Source organism: Balearica regulorum, chromosome 12 (genome assembly GCF_011004875.1).
Source record: "Balearica regulorum gibbericeps isolate bBalReg1 chromosome 12, bBalReg1.pri, whole genome shotgun sequence".
Taxonomy (NCBI): Eukaryota; Metazoa; Chordata; class Aves; order Gruiformes; family Gruidae; genus Balearica; species Balearica regulorum.
The window spans coordinates 21,613,080-21,630,576 of record NC_046195.1 but is presented as its reverse complement, the minus strand read 5'-3'; the positions used below and the strand labels follow the sequence as shown (position 1 = coordinate 21,630,576).

The window sequence follows — 17,497 nt, the reverse complement described above, 5'->3', positions numbered from 1 at the left end:
GAAATGCGGGAAAAAAGGCTGATGAAGGAGACGCTCGGGCAAGAACAGGCTTTTGGTTTTAATTGCATTTATATCCCCCGACGTTGCTGGTGTTTTCCCACAACCAAAGCGATGCTCAGCTTCTCACCAGAGGAAAAGCAGCTCCGGGAAGGAGGCAGCAGGGCAGCAACGCGCTCCAGCACTTCAATGCTGGAGACCATTTAATCCCTGCTCCAGCCCCAGGAGCTGCAAAGGCCATTACAAGTCAGCATTTAGCAACTCTGGAAGAGGTCAGCCAAGACAGGCATTTCTATGCAAAATGTTTTTGTTCTTAGGGGGGGAAAAAAAAAAACCCCAAACCCAAAACAAACAGGAATTCAACAGTTCTCAGCATCTGAAGCCCAGACCCCAGCGCTGGCGGTGCATCGCTCAACTTCTCGCCAACCTCCCCTCTCTGAGCACTCAGTCCCCGTAGCAATGCTTTTTTCAGGCTAAACACCCACTTTCTGGGGAATCGACCAAAGGAAAGGTGTAAAACAGGAGGGAGAGCGAGTGCAGCCCACTGCTGGGACAAGCACCATCCAAACCCGATGCCCCATGAGCAAGGCAGGACCTCAACAAGCCGACGTCCCTCCTCATCCTCCGTCCCTCCTCATCCTCCATCACCACCAAACACCTCGATCCCACGCAGGACGGGGAGGCACACGCTCCTCTCCTCCCTCCCGGAGCCCACGGCGCAGCAGGACACACAGCAGCGCTCGGCAGGGCCGGGAATCACGGCAGCCGCGTGCTTAATCCCCTCCGATCCCAAGCACTTTGGAAGGACAAAGAGCCGAGTCTCCTTTGCCAGTAAATCGAACCTGCGGTTCCAGGGGCTCGAGGCACTTCAAAGCCCGCAGCAGCCCAGCCAGCAGCAGTAAAGGGATGTACTTTTCGGCTGTCGAGCAGCAAAGTAAAATCCACACAAATAAGCAGTGTTCCAGAAAACCAGGTTTAACCATCAGCGGCTCCGAACGACGGGGGATGTTTTTCCTGAAGGGGTTTTTTTTTTTTTTTTTCCCTTCTCCCTCCTTTCCAATTTGTCTTGGGGTATTTTTTTTTTTTCTTTCTTACTAAAACACGTCTCAAGCTCCCACACCACACACCCTTTTCAGGTCTGAGCATCCTCCAGAGGTAAAATGCTGAGTTAGGTATTGGAGTCCAGGAAAGGAGGTGCCTTTGATGAATAGCAAATCTACAGACTTCAATCGTTTCGGTGAGCGCCACAGATTTAATAAGTTATTTCCGTGGAAAACCTTAGTAACTGAGTTATGAATCAAGCCTATAAACACCTCTCACTCATCAAAGTGCCACAAAAAAATCTATTACTGTAACTGTGAATACAAGCCTCTCTCTACAGGTCCCTATAAGAAGCCAAAATTCCTCCTTCAAAACATTCACCATTTTCAAAGGTCATAAATACACTATGTCCAGTATTCAGCAAATCCATTTAAAAAGCAAAACACAGGCACAGAGAAAAAGTAAAGTTCAAACAAAGACGTACCATCAGATACACACTGTTTAAAAGACACAACCGGAGTTACATCAAAAGAACTTTTACTACCTCGAAAGCCATATCCAACTCCTCATAGGGTGCAAGAATGTAATGTTTTGGCTACAAAGATTAAACTAATTTACTTTTAAGTAACTTGCTTACTTCCTGATGTTTCTTTTTTTAAGTGTGATGCTTAGGTGCTTGGAGAAGTGAGGGATGTGATTATTCTGTGATTCAAGGCCAAACATCATAACTACTCAATGAACCACAGACAAAAACATATTTTATCTGGGTGTTGTACTTACTCCAAGAACTTCTAGGCTGAAAACATCCCGGCTAGCTGCGAAAAGCCATCCCAGTTCCAGGTAAAGGGAGGGAGAGAAAGGGCAACTCTCCCTCCTCCTCTGCAGAAACGTACTGAGAAATTCAGCGTATGGTACCCACGGTACCGTCACTTCAGGGCATCGTCCTGCCCGGCTCCATCACGGCACGTTCTCTCTCCTTCGGAGCTGGGGAGCTGCGCGTACGCAGAAACGCAGAGGTATCGCCCGCAAAGCAACGTTAATCCCGGCACTAGGCACGGGGCCAAACGTTGGTAAGAAAGACCAACCTTCTTCCATCCCTTGTGCAACAGGCAGTCGGTGGTACTCCGGACACACCAGCCTAAGGCTCTGGCAGCCAGTTTTGCTTTTTTTTCCTCCTTCTTCTGGACTAGGGACAGCTCTCCTTGTCCACGTTTTTCCGAGTGCTGTCTGTGTTGGAGGGTTAAAGCCGTAGTATCGGCCACCGTAATTAAAGAGGGAAGATGTTCTACGTTCTTGCACGTGGAGCCACACAAGCAATGGATGGTGACGGGGGGGTTTGGCTCAATTCACAGCTCTGCTACCGCCACTCCGTCTACCCTGGGAAAGTCACTGACCCCCTGGCTTGTCACAGGGAGGGACACCTGGGGAGAAGGGAGTCCACCACCGTTTCATCGTTCAGAGGAAGAACATCACCGGAGCTGTCTCAACTAAAGATGCTCCTCAGGGCAGGCAGGTCCTTGGGACACAGCAGCCCCAGCTGAACGCAGGATGCTGCGGGAACTCCCTCCTGTCCTCACTGCTCAGCACCACTGGTGCACTGCGAACAGCGCTGATCTTGCAAAGCATTCGTACAGATCGTAACAAAGGGACGTTTCTCCCATCTCCCAGTCCAGAAGATACGTTCTCTCCTGGAAGACAGCACTTTTGTAGGCTGGTGATGATGCTCTCTCACTGCACAGGGTGTAAAGCCTCAGAACAATCTGTATTTCCCTCCTCGGGAGACCTTCAGCACAAACAATCTCTTTTTCCATCTCCAGCAAATTCCCCAGTGGTCCCTCACCCTTCACAAGATTGATTTCCCCTCCCCACGTGACTAACCTGGCTCAGCTCCAAATTAATTTCAAGACCAAAAGGCTTGTGTAGCAAGCTCATAACCCCTAGGATATTTTTATAAACAGGTGTCGCTTGCTTTAGAAACCCTTCTACAGCTGCATGGCCACTGCCGAAATTCCATCCTCCTTCCAGAGGATCTGCACAGATGGGGTCACTGGCACCTCTCCTGCTTCTCCAGATGGGACTTTGGGTACAACTGGCAACATGAAGGTCCATCGTCACCAAAGCATGGCCATCCACAAGCTCTACAGGAGCAAGTTCCTGTAGACATCAACGCTCAACTGTTGGGTTTGGTGGCCCAACATGAGTTGCCCTGCACAGTTTTAATGGAGAAACAACCATGTGCGGGGAGCATCCTCCCCGGCCTTGACCTAAGGTGCTTTTTCTTCAATTGGTAAATAAGGGTGTATTCGCTCCGTCTCACTGCTCCGCACAACATCTTCACCTGCATACGAACAACCCAAGTGGAGTACTCTCTGCTGGGTTACGTTGCTCGTGGATGAAGCGCTGCCATCAACAGGCTTTGAACACAACGAGGAGCCCACCCGGCTGCAGGATGAACGATCGCTTCCCTTCCCCTTCTGCTCCGAAGGAGAATGGATTTGAACTCCAGGAGCTGCCACCTGAGCCATAAGCACAAACGTAACGCGAAAAAACTCGCAGTCCTCCTGTAAATCTACAGGCTGCGGTGGATTTATCATCGACCCGCGAAGACATTTGTTGTAGAATAAAACAGCACGCCTGCATCTCTCCGAAAGGGATAGGCGCTGAAAGCCTGGGGACGCCGTCTCCGAGAGCCTCCCCACCTTCCCTTTCAGGGATTAATTCCGTGACTCACCCCGGAGTTCGCAACGCTGCCTTTCATGTCAGCCCCAGGCAGGGCCAGAAGCTGCCCAGGAACAAACCCAAAGCAAAGGCAGGTTATTGTTCTGAAGTTCTCCCAACCACCGGGAAGGATGCTTCTGCGTGGCCACGCTCTCCGACCGGGATTCCAACGTTCGCGGCCGTCCACGGCCACGTGGGGAAAATTTTCGCACCGAGCAAAGAATTCCTCTCTGAAGTGCATTGGAAAATAGATGCACTTTATTTCCCATTGGCAAACTAAAACTATGGAAGAAAAATGTTTAATATAAAAACATCTGACAAAGCACCTCCAGGATGTATTTTTTTGCATCAAAGAAGTAGCTCTTGGCAACAGGCTCACTCCTCCGACAAGAAGAGTTTTTAGCCAAACCCTGATTGTTATAGACTGCGCAGAGTAAGACACGCCAGCGAACTTAAAGTTAAATATGAAAGAAAAAGGAAACCAAAACCATTACTGGCCCAAATAAACATCTGTCTGTGATTAAACTGGATGCACAGATATGCTCTGCTTTTTTTTTTTTCTTTTTTCTTTTTTTTTAATGGATTTTTGTTTCTGCAATAGGACAGGGGGAAGAAAGGACGAAAAGGCTCCACGGCGCTGCTGGGTGAGACCCATCCCGCAGCCCCCAGTCCACGGCGCTGCCACCCTGAGCCAGCACCCGCACCCATGGCCATGCCGGCAGCCCGGTACCAAGACGCACCGAAGCCAGAGGCGATCATCGGAAAGTTGCCAAACCAACATTTCACCACCAGAAGAAACTGCCACCCTATTCATGAGAAAAATACCTTTTTTTTTTTTCTTTCTTTCTCTATTAACAGGTAATTTCACAATCTCTCCCCCAATCTGGAAAGGGCAATGTTTGCTCAGTTTCCATACATATCCGCCTTACATATTTATAGGCTTTTTTTTCCTACTCCTAACACACAGGATCTTCATAAATTTTCTTGTTAGCATAAATCCTTGCAGTCTGTTATTTCTGGGGGGGAGAGGAAGAGAGACATTCACTTTCTCCATTCAGTGGGTTTTAAAATATGCTTCCTTAAGTTCATCCTAAATATTGCTGGAAGCAGAAAAAAACCCTCCGGCTCTCGCTTTGGAGCTGTGGCGTTGCTTCAGCGGGGCTGAGTCATCAGCTGGGATGGACGGCCACGCTCCCGCCTTCCTCCTCCCTTCGGGGGTACGGGGACCCTGCTCCCCAAATCCAACACCTCCCAGTCTCATCACCACCCCGCAAGCAACTTCTCTACCTTCCCAAGCCTTGAAAAAAATCCAAAATAATTTAAATAAGCTCCAGACCATTCAGTCTCTCTTTGTTTCTCCTCTCTCTGTTAAATCACAATTATCCTCCACCAACTTTGGAGGGGACGACACAAAGTAAGTCACCGAGCAGAGCCCATCTCTACACGGAGCCCGTCACCTTCGAGGCTCAGAGCAGACTCACGCGTGCGCTTCCACTTTCGGGTACGGCTCCCCACCACTCCGGGGGGCAGAGAGGAATTAATCCCTCCTCCAACAAACCACCAACTCACAGTTTCTTCTTTCGATGCACATTCCCAGCTACAAATGAGTTCAGCAGAGCTGAAACTCTTCAAGAGTTTCAGCACACGGGAACTGAATTGATTTCAAAGTCTTTAAAAAAAAAAAAAATTAGGAATTCTGGAAAAATCTAAAAGCAACATCTTCCTTGGCTTCTTGCTGCTTGTGCAACTGCTCTCGCCAGCTACTGCTGTCCCCACTCCCCTCTGCCCTTCTCCCATTCCCAGCTCTCGCTTCTCCCCTGGTAGCACTTATTTCTCCTCTTCTCTCCGCTCAGGTGCGTTACCGAGCACCGAGCCGCTCTCATTTCTCCCATCCGAATCCAGCCAGTGCTGAGCATCCCCTAACTCCGGGCACCGGGACAGGGGTGCAGGATGCAGCCCTCCTGCGCGCTGCAGAACTACAGGGAGGTGGGTTGGACACGGACACCCACCTCGGCAAGGAGCCCTTTCCCTCCGGAAAACCCTGCCACACACCGGGCTGCAGCCTCGCGGGCAACATCGGTTCCCAAAGGCATTTCCATACGAACAATGAAACTTTCCGTGCAAACACTGGTATGACTCCCGATTAAGCGAGGAGTAACGAGCAGGCATGTAGCGACATATGAGACAGGCTCTAGCGCTGAATGGCTCATTCTGAGGTAGAACAGCTATCGTAAGAGCTTTGGCACTGACTGCTGCAGGCATCGTCTTCGTTAAGTATCTTCAACGGAGACACCCAGCCGGTGCGGGACCGCTGCACGGTGGCTGGGGACTTGCAGTGAGTTGCACCCATCACTACCTGTCTGCTCCTACAGCTAATTACTCATCCTTATTTATTATTGCTCCGATGAAAACCGATGCCCCCAACACTTCTGCAGTCTCTAGAGGACGGACAAGCTGCTCCAGACCCGCAGTGGCCACGAGCGATGGTCTGGTCAGCATGGAGACCTAAGGGAGGCTCCCAAGTAGCATCACCACCTCTTGCCCTTCTACCTGTGCTCAACCCTTCCCCTCCTGCATGGTCCTCAGGACCTCCAGAACTTAACGCCACCATTAACAAGAACCCTGGTCACTACTCGTAGGAATTCATGGGGCTTTTTTAGCGAGAAAGACAGACCGACGCAGCATGCCGTGCAAGGGGAGTGTCGAGGAGCGGAGCTATTTCGTGGTCTTTAAGAGAGGGTCCTTCCCAGGGAAGGTGAGGGATAGCCCTGTGGGATTTAGGGGAAGGCGAGCAATCCCAAAGCCCGTGGCCCACAACCTCTGCTCCAGCACGTCCCCACCGTACTGAACCAGCTCCCGCAGCAGCAGCGCAGCCCTCTACAAGCCTGGCAAGTCTAACGGGTACAGCAGCTTCTTGGCATGTGGTAGAGGAGCCAAGTCTGAGGGGAAGGGAAAAAAAAAAAAATTACTACAAATGTTCCACCAATTATGAGTCACGGGGCCGAGCTTTTGTTTCTGCCTTGCTGGATTTTGCCCTTTCCCTGGTATTTCCCCAGCTCCGGCCGGGCGAGCCGCGGGGACGCCGACACCGGCCAAGGCTCTGCCGGCAGCTGGGGGACGGGCACAGCGCCGGTGGTCAGGGGAACCACCCGGGCTCGAAATACAACTCTCAAACCGGGCAGTTTTCTTCACCTCCGCTCCCCAGGCATAGACGGCTGCAGACATGAATCTAATGAGGAAGAGACGGAGCCCCTCTTCACGCTCCCGCAAGCCTGAATGTGACAGTGCTTGAGCTCAGAAGATGGAAACTTCGGGATCAAACACCTCCAAGTGCCTTTTCCCACCAACCCACATCTTCCCAAGCCATTGCACCCCACTGAGAAATCGGGAGCATCCCCAACCCAAGGGAAATGCTGTGGATGGACACCGATCCTTGGACAGACAGCTTCATTGCGTGACCCAAACGCTTTGAACCTGGGATGAAGAGGACCCTGGGGGTATCATCCATCGATCCAGTTCATGACACAGAAGGTCGCATCCACAACTACTCACAACTTGTGCTGCCACTCAGCATTGACTGTTACTCTGAATTTTATAGCGAGCCTGCTAGTTCACTGAAGACTTTTTCTACCTTCGAGAGCAGTATTATAGCCATGAAAAGGTCTACTTCAAAAAGAGGGGTTGGGTTTTTTTAAAATTTATACATATGACAGAGACAATCTTTTGACTTCGTGCTAAAACTTCCTGTTTAGAAGTTCATCAAGTAAACGAACAGCAGTAGAAGAATGGTTCTCTTTGTTATCCAAAACTGAATTTTGCGGTTTTAGTAGGAAAAGCCTTTTTTGATGATCGAAGTTGAGGCAATAAATAGTCGTGGCTTGATGCTAGATCCAAAATGTACTTATTTTTGGAACAGGAGTTAAACGCACACCAAGCTCCTTCGGCGCACACAAGAAAAGGCAGGGAAGACCACGTGCTTTGTGTCTCCTTTACACAGGCCTACATTTCAAGCAGACCTATTAAATAAGTTGAAACGGAGAATAAACAAACTGAAATACAGCAGATCGACCAGAGTCTAAGTGGTTTTTTTCTCCTTTTACTTCCCCGTGATGACAAGTATGGGTTAACTTCAGTGAAGCTCTTATCCTCTTTCAGCAATCATGAGCACTGGGGAAAAATAAATCATACAGCCCCAGACTCTTATTAAAAGTTACACCATTGGAAACTACGCAGGGGGAGAGGAGGTATCCGATTTCAGTACAATCTCGGTCACATGTTATCATTATATTGTTCAAGTAAAAGTTAAAATCTCTCTTCTATTCCAGAAAATCCACCAGATGTCCCATAAAGGACTCAGCTGTGAGAGAAGCTAAACCATCACATCCTTAGGAACCCCGGTTTCCAAATTCGGCTGCTATAATTAATGGCAATTATCAAGTTACAATAAAAGCCATGGGCATGGGGAGCTTTACGGACGTGCATCCAGCCCGAGGAACGTTTGTTAGGAATTGCAAACGCATATTTATTATAGCGCAACGCTGAACGATCCAACTCCTGGCTATCAATTGTTCCCCTGCTACGGACACTTGGCAGCACAACAAAAGCAACGCGGGGCCGGCACGCTGCATTCGGTCGCAAAACCGACCTGGGTAGGAGAACCTTAAAGGAGAAGAGGAAAGGAAAAATCCCCGGAGGGAAACGTGCCCCCGTGCCCACGACGCTGCGGTGCCGTGCCGTTTAAATGCTCTTTAAAGCGCTGCGGAGCCAGGATCGCCTTAAACGTCCCAAGGAAGTGGTGGGTCTCACCAAACCGGCCGTAAACTCTTGCAGGAGGAGAATGAGAAGAAAAAAAGCCGTGGCCGACAGACCAGAACCCCAAGGGTGCCCCCCTCCACCCCCGTCAGCTTGCAGCAACCCCTAGAGAGAGCGGCAAACCCCGTCCACGTGCTCCGCAACCCAGCGGCTCAGCACCGAGGCGCCCGAATCCTGCCCCACCACAAACCCCACCCCAACCGCTGACGGAGGCACACGGGGCTTCACCAGGACGACGGGCTTCTCTGTCTTCATCTTAGCGCTCAGAGCATTACCCAAGTCATTTCTTACACAGGAATTAAACCTGGTCCTATGAGGGGTCCCTCCTGCCCCCCCGCAGTCCACCCCCAGCCTGGGATGGGACACCAGAGGGGAAGGACGAGAACCCAACAGCGGAGCCAGAGCCCAACGCCAAGCGAATCCAAGTCCCAACTCTCCGCCTGCTTGTGGGTAAAACCACCCCGGGGCCTTACAGAGCACCATTAAATGAATGAAAGGTTGCAGGGGTGGGGCAGAGCAAAAACCAAGACCTAATTAAGCAGAGCTTTGTTCAGGAGCTTCGATGGCATCGTAGCTGGGAGCTCCGCTCAGGAAAGCAGGGTTTGCACTGCAGGGCCAGGACCCAACGGGTCGCACAAGCTGGACGGACTCGGCAACAACCGCCACAGAGCGGCACGGTTTGAAACGGCCTCATCGCCCCCAGGGACCCAGCCCCACGCCAGCCCACGGCCCCCGGGGCTCCACGGGGGACACGCACGGCACCGTGGCCACCCGCCACGCTCATCCCACGAACAGCACCTTACCGCAACACGCGGAGCGCAGGCGTCTGACAACCAGCTCGAGTAGCTGCTCTTTTTTTTTTTTTCTTCCCCCTCCGTTCACACCAGGAACACAAACGCAGGAACGGCAGCACCACAACCCACCCCCCGCCCCCGTCTCCTCCTGCTTTCCTGCCCTGGCCGCCAGCTCCCCGGCGCAGACCGCACGTGAGGGAAGGTGCAAACATCTACCAACCTGAGAAGTCTCCAGGTGTGACATTGGGTGAGTTTGTAGCCTCTGTTTCAGTGTAAGACAACGTGGAATCTGATAGATCTGGGGGGGGGAAAAAGCAAAGCAAAACAAAACAAAACGTGCTTTTAGTCCTCCTGCGTTTGCAAGCGCTACGTGAGCACCCGCGGCTCTTCGGCTTCCCACCGCCTCCCTGACAGAAGCTCTCCACCGGGCCAGAAAGCAACGATTAACTTTGTACCTCTACCATGCAAATACGACGTTTGAATTGCTTCGACCACAAAAATAACTGCAGTGAAGTTGATCAAACAAGTAGGAACTTGGTGCTTACTGGATAAAGTTACATTAAGCCTCTAAACAATTCATAGTTACTATACTTAATTATCACCATTAAAATTCTTGAAGCTGTTTATTCTTGCTTCCTTCCTTCCTTCCTCTTTGCTGAAGCGAAGGAAACTTTGTTTTAACAAGTTAAGAGTCTTTGTTATTCTCCCTTGCTTACACCCCTCTAATTAACTGCTCAACTGTTTGCTCACAGATTAACCATTATTTTTCCAATCAAACAAGCCAGTGAAGCAAATTTCAATTCCCTGGCTGTTGTTTTAATAAAGTCACGTGTCGCTCACTATCATCTCTCCCTGCAGCACAAGCAGTTTCTAAAGGGAATTAACTTGAAAGGGGGAGTGTGGGGAGGGACAACTTTTTTTTTTTTGCCTCCACACCTAATAAAATAACCCCAAAAATGGAAAAAAAAAAAATTTAAAAAAATATCAAACAACCCATGCCCAGCAAATTTTGCATCGCAGGATGCTCTGGTCACTGCCCTGTGCCACAGCCCGGCCGCAGGGACGGAGGAGCGGGTCCCCCGACAGGCGTGCACGCACCGGCTGAGCGGCCGCGGGGCAGGCAGGTCGCAGGCAGCTCCCGCGTCTGGCAGGGCAGGGCATGGACCCGGCTTTGGCACGGGGCAGCTCCCGCCTGCCCTCGGGGCTGGGAGGGACAGGCAGGCACCCTGTCCCGCTCCTTATCGCCCGGCTGTCTCCTCCCTGTCCCTGCCCGATGGGGAGCGAAAGCATCTCGCCTCGGTCAAGCATCTCGCCTCGGTCGTTACCTCCTCCGTGAATCCGAGCCACCAGCCAGGGGCCGGAGGGAGGAATCCCACGCTCCCGACGCAGCCACAGCTGCGCCCATCCCGGCAAGAAACCCAAGAGAGACGTGGGATTCCTCCCTTCCCTCCTGCGTCTTTGCTTCCCATTTACTTGAGCAAGAAGCAGGCGCTGAGAAAGGGCGGTCAGGATGGCAGCGATGCCAACTCAAACCATCTCCGAGCCAACGTGCGCCACGCAGGACCGGGCTCCGAGGCCGCATCGTGCCAGGCTCTCCAGCCGCCTTCGCTTCGCGCCCGGCCTACCCACCCAAGCCACTTTCACTGGCCTTTTTAAAACAAGCTTTCGTGAAAAGTGAAACGCCGTTCAGAAACTATACAGCGCCGAGTTTCAAAGAGTTTACGTCTCGTTTTAATCGGCAGAGGAAGGGCAATAGCCGGTTCCTCCGCGGCGCTGTGCAGCCAGGGCTTTATGGAAATGGCACCCAGAAGCTCCCACTCCCCCTCCGCTCCATCATCCCGCAGATTACACACGCAGACAAAACATGACGTCTGGTAACCTTTCATTACGCCTTCATTAAAAATAACGCTTCATATTATTTTGGAAAATATGCATGTGTCTACACGGCAATTTGGTATGATAAACTGACATCCATTTACTTCTTAAAACCCGCCAGCTGATGCTTGCTCAGAAATAATGAGCAGCCATAAAATCCCGACTTGTTGGCTTTTGCCTGACGTGCCATGTAGGGATGTCTCAGAACCCACACCGGGACTGCACCATGAAAGAGAGCTGCCCGGAGATTAAAAGAGGGAAAACACGTACCCAGTGGCTTTTGCTCATCATTAGGAGACAGCCGAGAGTAGGGAGGTGGTGGAGACTCTGCAAAAACAAAACTTTATGTTAGTGCTGTGTTCGGTTTATCAACGAAACCCTCACGCCGTCTCTTTCAGGGCAGGAACTCTTTCAAGGTTATAAATACCCAATGGAAGAAAACCCACTTGGAAGGAACTGGAGACCAAGAGTTTTCCAAATCTTTGAAGAACGGGGGTTCTGCCTTGACCTGTCAAAGTGGGCTTTATTACCGAAAACGCTGCAGTTCTGCCCCACCCCCCTGCCCGGGCACCTGTGACCCAAAGCCCACAAAACGGCACGTTGCTCCCAAAGAACGATGCTTTCATCATCTGTGTTGGGAGACAACCCTCCAGCCACGGCTCACGCACACGCACGGGCTTAATGAGAGCTCCCCGAACACACTACGAGGGCTAAAAAAGGGTGTCGGGTGATGAAAAGCCACTCCTCTCTTGGCACACGAAGAGCCCAGGCTGGCTTCAGCCACCAAACCGACTGTGGTCCACCCCAGCAAAGCCCTCGGCACACGAGCAGCTCAGCACCAGAAGCCTCCCGTGATCCCGCGCAGCCTGACCTTGATTGAGCAAAGCTCCCCAGCACACGCTCGGCTTTAAGCGGCAGCACATCAGCAGTCGTGTGCTTAAAGTTAAGCAAGCCCTTAGAAGTGCTCTGCTGAATCCGGTCCTCTGACTGGCTCTTGTCCTGCTTCTAAGAGTCAAGGCCATGTGAAAGGCTGACAGAGGTCCTCCGTCACCTTCCTGCGCTGGTTAGAGGCGTTTTTTTTACCTTCTGAATTATGGCAGCGATGTGCTTTCTGAATTACAACTTGCTAAAATTGGGGTGTGCAAAGCCAGCTGAGCTCTATCACGGCACCGGCGTTGAGCAGACGCTGACTTCAGCGAGAAATTGTCCTGAGGAGTCAATGGCATCACGTTGATCCCGGACTACTGAAACAAGGGTTTGCTCCTCAGTTCCCACACGGATCCGAAAGCAAGGCACTCGGCCCAACAAGTGCAGCTCAGCTTGGGTTAGTTCATGAAGAACAACCTCAGCATCCCCCATGAGATGGTTCTAGGATGGCCTGTGCTCATTTATTGCTTCTGAGAAAAAAAATAAGGGTTCCTCATCTCCCCTAACTGAGCAAGCTGCCCAGCAGCAAGATGCTCTTCACAGAATCATAGAACGGTTTGGGTTGGAAGGGACCTCAAAGATCATCTAGTTCCGACCCCCTGCTGCGGGCAGGGACACCCTCCACTAGCCCACGTTGCCCAAAGCCTTCTCACAGAAGCAGCCTCAAAGAAAAAAAAAAACTAAAAAAACGGTGCCCATGTCCCAATCGGGCTGTAACGGCCCGACCCACGCCGCGCGCGGTCCCGCGCCAGCGCCAGACCTGCCGCCACAGGGGACGACTTCGAAACGCCGCCGCGTTTTCACACCCCTCAGCCACGTCCCCCCATGATAAAGTGGGTGACAGACACCAACGCGCACCGAGAGCGGACGGTCCCTGCAGGGAGCCGTGCAAACACGGGTGGGAAAGGGCACCGAGGCCTCACCCGGGCTCCCGCCGCCATCCCCAGCGCCCGGGTGGGGCCCTGGCACAGACACCCGCTATCAAAATGATAAGGAGCCACTCGATAAAAGCTCTGCTCTCTACTACTCCCTGCGCAGGGCTTGTAGTCGGGCACTGCTGGGCAAACAACCACCGCTGCAGGAAAGCGACCTGGAAACTTTGTCGGTTCCTAAAATAAATGCACGGTTCCTACAGGCGCACGTCTGCTCCAGCTGAGGCAAAAAGCTGCTTCCAGCCTCTAGCGATCTTCGGGGGGGGGTGGGGGGAGCACGCCCAGCACAGAAGTTTCTTTCAAACAAGTGATGCAAAGCGAGGCAGGATCCCGGATTGCAAAACGGATTTAAAAAAAAAAAATTAAAAAAAATAAAAAAAAAATCAACGCTCTTGCCAAGAAAGCGACTGTCAGCAGGACGTCGGTGTCCTCCAGGATCCCTCTGCCCACGGTAAAACATAAGAAAACCCCGAGAAACGCATGAGCTCCGGCTCCCCCCGCTTCCACGCGGGTTCGGCGTTCCCCCGTGGCGGGGGCATCCCCCGCAGCCCCCTCCCGGCCGCGGCCCCGGTGCGCCCGGCGGGGCCCTGCGGCTTTAAGCCGGCGGCGGTAATTGCCCGGCTCCCCGGCCGCTCCGATAAACAGCGAGCCAGGCTGGCGCCAGCAGTATGCGAACTGCGTATTATCGCCCCTTCGGCACCTAAATACAGGGGGGGACCTCCGCGGGAAGGGGGGGGGCGGGGGGAGCTTTTTAAGGACAACTGGGAACCGCTCTCGGCTGCAGGGGGGTTGCCGGCCCGGGGGAGGGGAGACCCCAAGCCGGGCGCATCCCGGCCGGGCATCCCCGCCGCTGCGTGGGGCCGGGACACGGCTGCCCCCGAGGGTTCGAATAAGGCGAGGAAGGGGCCAGGAACCCCAAACCCCCAAATCGGGCCGGGGGAGGGGGGGGGAAGAAGGACCCCGACACCACACACACACACACCCCCCCCCCGCCCAGCCGCTCCTCACCTGGCCCACAGAGGCGGCTGAAGTGGTAGGGGTTGCAGCAGACGGTGGGTCCGTCGGCGACGCCGAAGCTCTGGCACTCGCAGAGGGGTTTCAGCTCGGCGGGGTGCTGCAGGTCGGGCCAGCGGAAAAGTTTGCCCAGGAGCAGGTGGGGGGGAGCCGCTTGGCCCCCCAGGCGCACCTCGGTGCGGGCCACCAGCACGCAGCCGCTGGGCATGCCCCCGCGGGACTCCACCGCCTCCAGCAGGCTGTCCAGCGAGCGCTCCTTCAGCCGCTTCAGCAGCGAGTAGGTGACGGCCTTCAGCTCCTGCTCCAGCAGCAGCAGCCGCGATCGCGCCTCCCGGCCCCGCCGCTCCGGGGAGCCGCCGTCGGTCGCGCCGTCGGGGCTGGGGGGGGCGACGACGACGGAGGCGGCGGCGTCGGCGGCGGGGGGGGGCTGTGGGCCGCCCGGCTCCCGCTCCTTGAAGAGGCAGCAGGTCACCGTCCGGCCGTCGTTCTCCCGCGCCCGCCGCGGGCTCGTCCCCTCGGCGCCCTCCCGCCGCGGCGGGGCGCGGAGCCGGGCCCCGCTCCGCTCCGCCATGGGGTCCCCGCGGGTGGCCGCCTCGCCCGCCGCCCCGCCGCGCCGCTCCTCCGCCTCCCGCAGCAGGCTGCGCGCTACCGCGCGGATCTCGGCCGAGGGGTTTTTCTCCGGGATCTTGCAGCTACCGGTGGCTCCGAGGTCGTGGCCGCTCCTGGCGCTCCCATCTCCGCCGTCCCTGTCCGGAATGACGCGGCTCCTCCAAAGTCGCCGCACCAGCCCTGAGCGTTTGGACCTGAACATACGACACGCGGGCGGCCGGGGGTCGCGTCGCTCTCCGCCGCCACTCGCCGCTGCCCGCCCCCCGCCGCCCCCCCCCCCCCCCGGGCTTCCTCGCTCCGCCGCCGGCTTTATCTCATCTCAGACCCGCCGCCCTCGCAGCCTGCCCGGAGCACCCGGCGCGGCGGTTTGTTTCCCCGCGGCCCTGCCCAGCGAATCGCCGACGGCCCGCGGCGGGGCCGCACCATGGGGGAGGCGGCGGGGAGGGAGCGCGGCGCGGGCATAGACGGCGCCGCGGGGGCTGCGCCGACGCCCGCGGCGGTGCGGGGCCGCTCCCGTGGCGGCGCTGGGGCTCGGGCGCGCCGCGCCGTGCCCTACATCGGCTGCCAACGCGGGGCCAGGCGGGGAGCGGCGGGGGAGCGGGACGGGGCCGGGGAAGAGCCCGGGGCAGCGCTCGGCTGCGCCCCTCGGCGGCTCCACCGTACGACGGAGGAGGAGGAGGAGGAGGAGGAGGGGGGGGAGTGCCCCGGCGCGGGGGTGCCGCCCGGCGGGGAACTGGCGCCGGGTCCGCGCTCGGAGGTATCAATTCCCTTCGGCCAAAAATAGTAAAAAAAAAAAAAAAAAAAAGAAAAAAGAAAAAAGAAAAAAAGGTAAGAAAAAATAATATTAAAAAATCAAAAAGGCAAAAAACCAACAGCAGAACCCAGGGCGAAGGCCGGTGTCAGCACGTGAGTTGTACGTATCCCAGAGGCGCGGCCGCAGGTCCCGCGGTCGGGGCGCAGCGCGGTCCGGTCCGGTCCGGTCCCGCGGCCGGCGGGTCCCCGCGCTCCCCTGCGCGCGGCTGCCGGGGCCGCCGCCGCCTCCGCGCTCGCTCGCGCCCGCCCGCCCTCGCTGGCTTTTGTGTGGCTGGGGCGCGCACGCAGGGCCCCTCGCGAGCGGCGGCGCGATTGGCTGCCGCCCATCATGTGCCAGTCTAGACACTTTGGCGGCTCCGCGCGGCACCGAGTGTTGCGCAAACACCGGCTCAAGTTTCCGAACTCTTAAAGGGACAGGCGCCCCGCTGCCCCTCACTAACGGGGCGGGGGGGGGGGGGGAAGCAGCCGCTCCGGGGAGGCGCCTTCCCCCACCGCGCTTCCAGCGGCCGGCCGGCCGGCGGCTGCCTGCCCCGCGGGGACCGGGAAGGAGATGGGGAAGGGGGGGGGGGGGCGGGAAGGAGCCCGCCCCGCCGCGGCCGCCCGGGGGAAAGTAGGTCATGGCGGCGCGGCGGCGGCGCAGGGGTTAAGGCCGCTCCCCCCCCCCCCCCGCCGGAGCCGCCGCGGCGGGACACACCCCCGCGATGTATCAACTTGTCCGCCGTGGCAAAAGTTCAGGCCCGGCGAGCGCCCATTGGCCCTCCGCCGCGTGACGCGCGGTCCCGCCGCCGCCTATTGGTCCGAACGCTGCGCCGGTACCGCCCACTCCCCCCCTCCCTCCCCGCGCGGCGCGGCGTGCCCGTGAATGAAAGACATTCCGCGGGCGCCGCCGGCCGCGCCGCGCCGGGTCCTTGCGCCCGCCGCCGCCGCCGCGGGGGCCCCAGGGCGGCGGGGAGCGGCTGCCGGCGGGGGGGGGGCGGTGTGTCCCGGCCGCGGCCCCGCGGGGGAGGCGGGCGGGAGCCGGCAGCGCCGCGGCGCGGCCGCCGCCGAGGGAGTGGGTGGGTGGGTGGGTGGGTGCGTGGGGGGGGGGGGCAGAGCGACGGCCCCGTGGGGGAAAGGGGGGGGGGCGGCCCCGTGGGGGCGGTGCGGCGCCGCGTCCTGCCCCACGCAGCCGGGTGGGAACGGCGGCGGAGGGAAAGTGCCGCTGGGGAACTGCGTGTGGGGATGGGAGCCTCCCCCCCCCCACCACCAAAAAAAATAAATAAACCCCCTAAAATGGCGATTCTTGTTGCTGAGCCCGCAGCGGGAGTTCAGGCGGCCCCACTCTCCCGCGTGGAGATGCCACGGGCACGTCAGCCTTCGGCCGGGGCAGGGACTCGCTCCGGAGGAAGCGGCTCCTGCAGCCGGTCCCGCACCCCGCGGGAGGGTGGGGGGAGACGGGACTTTCCCCTCACGCGTGGACAGCGGTGGCGTGTCAGTCGGTGGGAACGCAGAGAAGGAGCTTTGTTTGGAGGATCAGCCTGAGAACCCACTGGGAAACTTTACTAATGAGCAAAACTAAATCTTGGCAATTTATTTCCCGGCAGTTGACCAACTAGGGGGGAAAAAAAAAAACCCCAAACCCAAAACTAAAAGAATTAAAGTATTTCAGCCAACAAACGGTAGGCAACCTGAACGTTCACGGGTGGCTCTCGCCACAACCGAAGGCTGATGCCCGCGTTTCCCCGAACCTGCGCTAACACACCTCAGAACGGGATTTAAATACACTTAAGGTTAAGTTACTACAATTTTTTTTACGGCAAACTTAATTTGCACACGTCAGCTTAACGTAAGGGGCTCCAGGATGCGCCGTTTGAAATCCATACGCGCGTGCCGCTGGGGTCTGCACCACCATAATGGTAAGATGTAAACGGGTCTTTCGACTTCGGGGTTACGTCTGCCCCTACTGACCTGTAGGACCAGGGGCAA

At 56.1% G+C, this 17,497-nt stretch overlaps 1 protein-coding gene across 2 annotated transcripts in view; it reads right to left on the bottom strand.

Annotated features, from left to right (window-relative positions):
- SMAD6 (SMAD family member 6) overlaps positions 1-15,853 on the bottom strand; it is a 43,209-nt gene extending 27,356 nt beyond the window's left edge. Inside the window, exons 1-4 of one of the 2 annotated variants that reach the window (XM_075764028.1) lie at positions 15,593-15,851; positions 14,105-14,913; positions 11,508-11,564; positions 9,583-9,660 (exon numbers count right to left, since the gene is read on the bottom strand). In XM_075764028.1, the coding sequence (XP_075620143.1) occupies positions 9,583-9,660; positions 11,508-11,564; positions 14,105-14,681 (712 nt within the window). In that variant the 5' untranslated portion in view covers positions 14,682-14,913; positions 15,593-15,851. Of the gene's footprint in view, positions 1-9,582; positions 9,661-11,507; positions 11,565-14,104 lie in introns of both variants that reach the window. The other variant, XM_075764027.1, reaches the window with a different exon arrangement.
- Between the last annotated feature and the right edge of the window lie 1,644 nt (positions 15,854-17,497).